Consider the following 7500-nt stretch of genomic DNA (forward strand, 5'->3'; position numbering starts at 1 on the left):
CGTGCAGCAGAAAGCGAAATGAGATATTTGTTTTTGTGGTATTCCTGGTTTTGAGTGAAGGGTATGCGATTTGGGCTCCGAAGCGTGGCTGCCTAATTAGGTACTCCCCAAGAAAAACCCTTATGCGATTTGGCTCGTCCATATGCAGCAAACTACTCTGAACGCCTAGAACTGTTGAGACTAGCGACAGGTCTGACACTGATGGATACAAGCAAACCAGAAGCGCAATTTCCGACTAGGTTGAAAAGTCTGGACTACCTTTAAAGACGCTCCTTTCTTGGTGAAACTTTTCTCAGTCGGGCAAGCTAAAAAAGTCCTACCATTTCTGTTGAGACCAAAATTGCGTATTATAATTTTTTTTCTAGCTATTTTTTTATTATTATATTTTGGAAATGGTAAGCAACTTGCTGGCGATCCCCTAACGAAAGCACCACATTTCTGCCGAGTAAGTATTAGATCTGTGCGATTCTTCCCTTTCCAAAATTTAAGATTGAAAACCGAACAAACAAGAACATCACGTGAATTAAAGAAGAATAGACCCCATAGGAAATTATCACTCTGAATATGTTATTTTGCATGAATTCCCAGCACTATCCTCCTTTCGATTTCTAGTTGAACTGGAGCTTTCTTCTCTTTTGTCCATCCAGCGAATTAAAAGATATTTAGTCTTTGGCCATAGAAGACCAAGAGTGACAATAACAAGGACAAAGCAAGTTTGTTTAGAGAAATATCGATAATAAATAAAATGCCATTCATTGTTTCTGTTTTACAGACTTCTTAAGTAAAGATCAAATGCTGTTTTTCGCTTCAACATTTATTTCGCAAGGAAGGGAAAATCAACAACAATTGCAATTAACACTGAATAGGGAAGCGTCAATTCTGAATTTCTAGAACATGATTCGGTGTATTAAAGCCAAATGTGTATTCTGTTGTGTAATCTCCAATAGGTAGGAGTTTATGGTCTCCTGTGCATGCTTTCATGGATAGACATAGAAAACGTGAGTTTGTTTGTTTGTTTGTTTTTTATCTGCAAACTCTAAAAATCCCTCGAAAGTCAATCTTAGTAAATTCAGGCTAGCTAGTTAAATAATTATAAAATGTATCTCCTATATCTTCGCTTAAGATATTTTGGTAATGGAAATCAAATTTGACAAGCATCATTTTGTAACAAAATGTATTGGAATATATTGCAAAATATATTTCATTTTGAAATAAAATATATTGCGCTTCTCTGTATCGCAGAGTTACAGCATTCCAAGCGTTGTACAGTAAAACAGGATGAATGCGACATATTTACCTGCCACGAGCCTGCACGTTTTTCCATCTCCAGTATAAGGATGGTTACACGAACAACTGAAGGATCCAACAGTGTTTGTACATGAAGCTGAATTGTGGCAATCGTGTACACCGCTGACGCACTCATCGATATCTATAAGCGTTGAAAAAGAAAAGTTGTGAGGCTCGTGTTAGTAACTTTTTGTTTGTTTGTTTATTTTGTTTTGTGTATTTTTTTGTTTTCCTTTTCCTCAAGTGAGGTATTACCTTTGGCATAGAAAAGTGGAACAAATAACGTTATAGAAAGGGAGGAAGGTAGTCTGAGGACTGAGCGATTTCGTGGTGGCCACATATGAATTCCTAAACAAGTGCCAGTTGTTCAACTGGCAGATAACGCAATCCACCGGATAAATCACTTCACTTAGTTTTACATGAATCTAATCATTAACTTTGTTTTGACAGCACTTTATTCTCTGGATTGCAGTTGTCCTCTGGATAGTGTTATCCATCCTTTGAACACCTGCGATTTGTAGGATGACTTGATTTCATCGACGATATGATGATTGGATGATTTTGAAAATAACTGGAGCATTTCACACACCCGAGAAAATTGACTCCTTGGAAAGACCAACCCGATCTTGATGTAAAAAAACTTTATATAATTATTGGTTATCGCTGTGGTACTGTTAAACTTATAATGATGCATTGCACATAGTGAGACTTGCTTCTGTACGAATGGCTTAATTCTGGTGATGTTCCTTTCACTGAGAAGCCTCTTGCGAATCTTCTTCTAAACATTTAAAACTCGTGCATATACAAATGTGTTATCTCAGAAAGTCGGAATCATCCGTCTAAAAATCTTTTAACATGATGCTCCGAAATTGAAGCTGTCAAAACCCTGCGCATCTTTCTTATAGCTTTTGGCTTTGCGACTTGTCCGGAAACTGAAGTAGATTTAACCCATTGACTCCAGTGCCGGACGTAACCGGCTGTGACCGGCTGTGACAAGCGTTGGCCTTTGTTCCACTTCTGACGTCATCACCATTGACCAAAATTGATATCATCTATACTCAAGGTCTGCAGGAGGAAAATACATTTCCAATGATACCCAGATCAGAGTGATCGGCTCAATGGAGCCTGAAATATGTACGAAAACGCTCGGAAATTTGAATGAAAATTTCGGAGCAAAATTTCCTGCGACTGCGCTTGGCTACTCCGTGGTAAAAATTGGCCGTCTCGATGATGCTTTCTCAGAAATTTTTGAACTGGAAGCAGGTCCAGTGGAAAGTGAATCACTGCAGCAAAAAGATAAAAGGAGAAAAAGGAAAGGCGCATGCCCGAGCAAAAATGTCGTAAAACGCGATGCTAGTGGAAAGAAAGGCATGCTGCCATGTTGCAAATGCCTTTTATTGCGAGACATTTTTTAGAAATTAATATAGCGAAAACTTTGTTAGGCTTCGCACTAGTTTGGGAAAAGGATGATTAACAACTGTTTGGGATAAAGGGCCACAAATGTGATGATTTTATTTGAAAATAAATCGTTAAACCGTTAATTGAAATCTTCTTCAGGAAAGATGAGGATGAAAATCCGCCATGCTGAAAAATGACACTGACAAACTAAAAACAAACATAGACATAGACAGTCTGCACTGAGGTCGGTGATCGGGGAAGGCGGTGGGACAAGAAGTTTCGACTGAGCGACAAAGTAGTTGTCCACAGGATGACGATGATCGCAGGAAGGGCCGCGTGTAACAGATATCATGCCTTTTAGTTTCACCTAAGACACGAACATTTTCCTGTTGGTCAGGAAACTTGGAACCCGCAGACTGTTGAATGACAGGAAATGCCTTGCTCTAAAAGGACATTGCGTTTTCAGTTCTCCAAAATAATGTTTGTGTTTTGCGTAGATTGGAGCTAATTTGGCTCATATTCAGGCTGAAATCTCCAAAATGTTCAAAAAACGCGCAAAAAACTCGGGAGTCAATGGTTTAACCAATTGAATGTCAATTAGTAACATAAATAAGCTAACATGCTCGTGAGGTTGTGGGTGCTGAGTGTTAATTTTCCAGTTTCTATTAAAAAAACTGATCAGTACAACTTTGCCATCCCCAGAGTAGCCAGCTTTACTTGAGCAACTGTGAGATCTTGGAGTGTTACTGCAGTCAGCATTGACAACACAGCAGAAATAAATCATTTCAGTTTTAAAGTTCTTGTCATTTTATTACGACGACTCAGTCAAGCTGAGAACAGAAATATGCTAGAAATTTATGACGATACTGACGTACCGCTGCAAGTTTTGCCATCTCCAGAATATCCAGCTTTACAGGCGCAAGTGTAAGATCCTGGAGTGTTACTACAGACAGCATTCACGTCACAGCTATGTGAGTTTGAAGAGCACTCGTCTACGTCTAAAACAAAGTTAAAGGAGTAAATATCGCACAAAAGTTGAGGAAGCCGATGGGGAAAACGTAACAATTGGAAAAAAACATAACCAACCACGATTTTGGAGCAACTGGCAACAGTTTCAATCATTTTTAAACAGTTACACTATTCTACGGATCAATACCAGCACTTTATATCAATAACGTTTCAATAGTGGTGTCACAAAGATGCGTTATCATTGATGGACAGATTTTGGTCATTCTCATGGCAAAATGGATTACCATAACAGTACAACCCATTTGGACCACCAAGAATTTTCTACGCTTTGAAACTACATGGACAATTTGGAAAAATTACTTATGTAAGGCATATTGAGAGCCATGTCAAATTTTTGACAATTAATGATGGTCCTGGATTCCCTTCATACATTTTTTTTTTTCAAACTTTGCAAAATGTGCCTATTGCACTTCCACGATAAAAAATTGAGTTCACCAAGTTAATTTTGGAGTTATGAGCCCTTGAAGCTGAAATAAAGGGTGTTTTAAAAGGATGTTTTCTTTGCTATCATGGTAACCTATTTACAGTCATATAAAAGGAAGACAAAGCATCTTTAACAATGATTGAGCATTTTTAGACTGTTTTATTTTCACAGGAAGCTCACCAATGCTGCTGTGTACTAAATCATCTATAGGAGTGTGAAAATGACGAAATCTCGAAGCTGAGCTGCTAAGCGGTAATAAAATATCAAAAAATTATCAAGTTGTTTTCTTCATTAATTTCCAAGCGCGTTTAATTTGTTCGTTCCCTGGCTTGTTGGTTTCTTTGACTTACCACTGCAGTTTTGTCCGTTTCCAGTATATCCAACTTTACACGTACAGGAAATTGAGCCCACGGTATTCGCACAATCCGCATTGACGTCGCAGTTATGAGTATGAGTATTACACTCGTCCAGGTCTGCAACAATTTAACACAGCATTAAGCAACCTACATACAGTCTATTGAGCCTAAATCTGTAACAATTCGTTGTGTTAAGGCGCATATCTTTTTTTTATTGAAATTATTCTTTACGGCTCCTACTCTCTTCCTCAAAAGAGCTGTTAACAGTACGTTTCCTCCGCAAAACTAAATCCCATAAGCGTGTCTCGGTCACTCAATCCACCGGTCAATCAGTTAATAAATCATGATCGATCAACCACACCTGTAAAACAAGTAAAGTTGAGGCACTTATTGCATGGCGCGTCCTTCCAAGTGTATCCATGCCTCGCTCCTAGTGTGAGCACACAGTCTTGCCCGCCCTAAATGCGCGTTTGTTTTTTTAATGGAAATTATTATTGTTCGCAACTACTCATCTTTGCCTCAAAAGTGCTGTTAACAATAAACTTTCGCAGAAAAACTTACTTAAAAGCATACCTTAATCAATCGGTCTACCAATCAAACAGTTAATAAATGGCGATCGATTATGCGAACAATAGATTTCTCACCTGTAAAGCAAGTAAAGTTGAAGCAGTTACTGCATGGTACGTCATTCCAAGTGTATCCATGCCTCGTTCCTAAAGTGTGCACACAATCTTCGTTGTTGCAGTCGTTTGGTTGCTTTGGAGCCCAGAACCTAAAGCTGCTAATTTCTTTGTTTGTCCAGACAAAACAGCCTTCAACGCGGCGGTCATTCAGCCCTATCCAGGACTTATCGCCGTCATGACGGTGTTGAATAAACACATTCTCCTCCTGGTTGTGTACAGTCACCAGATCAGAGTCCATCGCAGAACAGTTTGACTCAGCGGTCAGCCATGAAGCGCATGCGGGACTCGTGAAGTAGCAATAACCACCAAAGTAGGTCCACCTTGGCTGACAAATGTCTGTAGATACAAAGAAATACACCATAAGTAAGAGAGGCTGATAAAGTGATTGCCCTGTAGTTCTGTTTTCAGAGACACCTATCTGTTTGTATTACACGGTCACGCTTCCAATTTAACATGTTTTGCCCCCCTCACCAAAAATTTAGTTCCACTTTTCTTTTTTAAGATAAATCTCTGACCTTGAAAGAACAGAAGACCAAAACTCATACATCGCTGATAAAGGAAAAACTAAAACCAACAAGACATTTGTTTGTCCCTACCTGACAGAACAGTATATGAGATAGACAGAGGATCATACTTTTTCGCGTACAATTCCTTTAAACAAACTCGGACACCGGTCCTGTTGATGTACTACAAGAAAGAATAAAACAAAATCAGTAGTGTCCAAGAAAAAAAATTAACATGGGTACTACTTCACAATGGTTATTAGCATATTTCTAGTATATAATTTAATAAACCACGAAAAAAATTCCAAATCTCATAATTCGCTCAAAAAGAAAGCCTTAAGAGTGAATGACTATAAAAATGGACCTAAATCGCCTATCAATGGCACAAGTCGAAAAATTGATTTCGCTTGTATTTTGTCCATAGATAGGTCCTAGTAAGAATAGAAACGGACCATAGTTAGTTTCTGCTAATACAGCTTTCTTTGGTAGAAATACGCCAAAAACGATTTCGACCCGATTGGGCTCAAAATCTACTTCCGGTTTTGCTGAATTTTCCGAATATTTGATTGCTTCGCGCTCTGCAGAACAGCTACTTGAGAATCTTTCAATGGATTTTATATTCAGTTCAGGTCTTCGTGGTATGACTGAGCGAAAAATAAAATAAATCAAAGTTAGTTTTGAGCCCGAAAAGAGATCAAACTGTCACGCAAAATTTTACAGTGTGTCGCAAGGGAATTATTGCATAAAAACATCGCCATATTTTTCTATGGGCTATAACTTTAGATACCATAAAAACACTTTCTAAGGGTTAAATATACACCCACCTGTTAGGCTATCAAAAAACATCTCTGGGCAAATGATTTCAAGTCGCCCGCCTTGGCCTGTGTTTCTCATATATTTTGCCCAAAATCCGCCCTTGGAATGTAAACAATTCCGTGACGCGGATAGCCACTCTCGAGTAAAATATTCGTTTCCAGCAATCCGATGAAAGCAATTTTTGAAACGTTGTGTAGATAAAATAATGGAAAATGTTTTGTTGTTGTTGTTGTTGTTGTTGTTGTTTAAGTTAGTATAAATATATATGTTTTTTCATTTGCATTGCAACACCCACGACATCCCTGATAAAGAACGTTTCTACAGTACTCCGGGAAATGATTTTAACACTTGTTTATTTTATTGATTTCACTGATAACTTACAGTATAGTGGCAGTTTTAGAGATACACTTAACCAATCCTCTATGGTTTATGGCAATTGAATCATTGACTGACAAATAAAGTCAGGTGGAAATACCATAATTTCTATAAACTACTAACTGCGTGGTGGCATCTCCGCTCTTCTAGCTGTGTAGAAAATTTGTACCTACACAATATGCTCAAAATCAGCTAGAAAACCCGGAATTTCTTGAATCGAATTAGCCCAGGAAGAAATTGCGTTTAAGTTTCGATCATACTGGGAAAAAATCCATCTTTTCTACTTTGGTTGTTTGATCAATCGACTGAAATTTGCAGATCATAACATTGGTAGACAAATGAACATTATAGTGGTCGATCTAGGACTAGGTTTACACTAAAGGAGTTTTTTTGGATTCGTAAAAGTTCCCGGATTCATCAATTTTAGAGTATTCGGATTAGTAGGGGTTTACAGTGAAAGGATATTCGGATTCTTAACCGTTTACACACGACGATAACTCCGGGAACATTCATGATGGAATGGTTAACAAGCAGTTTGTTGCCTCGACAACGAGAAACAAAATGCCTCCGAAAATAAGGCTAGGAGTAGGTTGAGACAGTCTGAAGTTTTCTTTCAACTCGCTGACCAC

The 7500-nt window shown here is 38.3% G+C and overlaps 1 protein-coding gene across 1 annotated transcript in view; it reads right to left on the bottom strand.

Annotated features, from left to right (window-relative positions):
- The window catches only part of LOC149104570 (uncharacterized), a 20296-nt gene that overhangs the window by 3419 nt on the left and 9377 nt on the right, over positions 1-7500 (bottom strand). Inside the window, exons 12-16 of the mRNA XM_089270808.1 lie at positions 5774-5864; positions 5139-5513; positions 4489-4611; positions 3561-3683; positions 1298-1429 (exon numbers count right to left, since the gene is read on the bottom strand). Of these exons, the coding sequence (XP_089126934.1) occupies positions 1298-1429; positions 3561-3683; positions 4489-4611; positions 5139-5513; positions 5774-5864 (844 nt within the window). The remainder of the gene's footprint in view (positions 1-1297; positions 1430-3560; positions 3684-4488; positions 4612-5138; positions 5514-5773; positions 5865-7500) is intronic.

Source organism: Orbicella faveolata, unplaced genomic scaffold, assembly GCF_042242905.1.
Source record: "Orbicella faveolata isolate gen_17 unplaced genomic scaffold, um_ofav_v1 contig_34, whole genome shotgun sequence".
In the NCBI taxonomy this organism is placed as follows: domain Eukaryota; kingdom Metazoa; phylum Cnidaria; class Anthozoa; order Scleractinia; family Merulinidae; genus Orbicella; species Orbicella faveolata.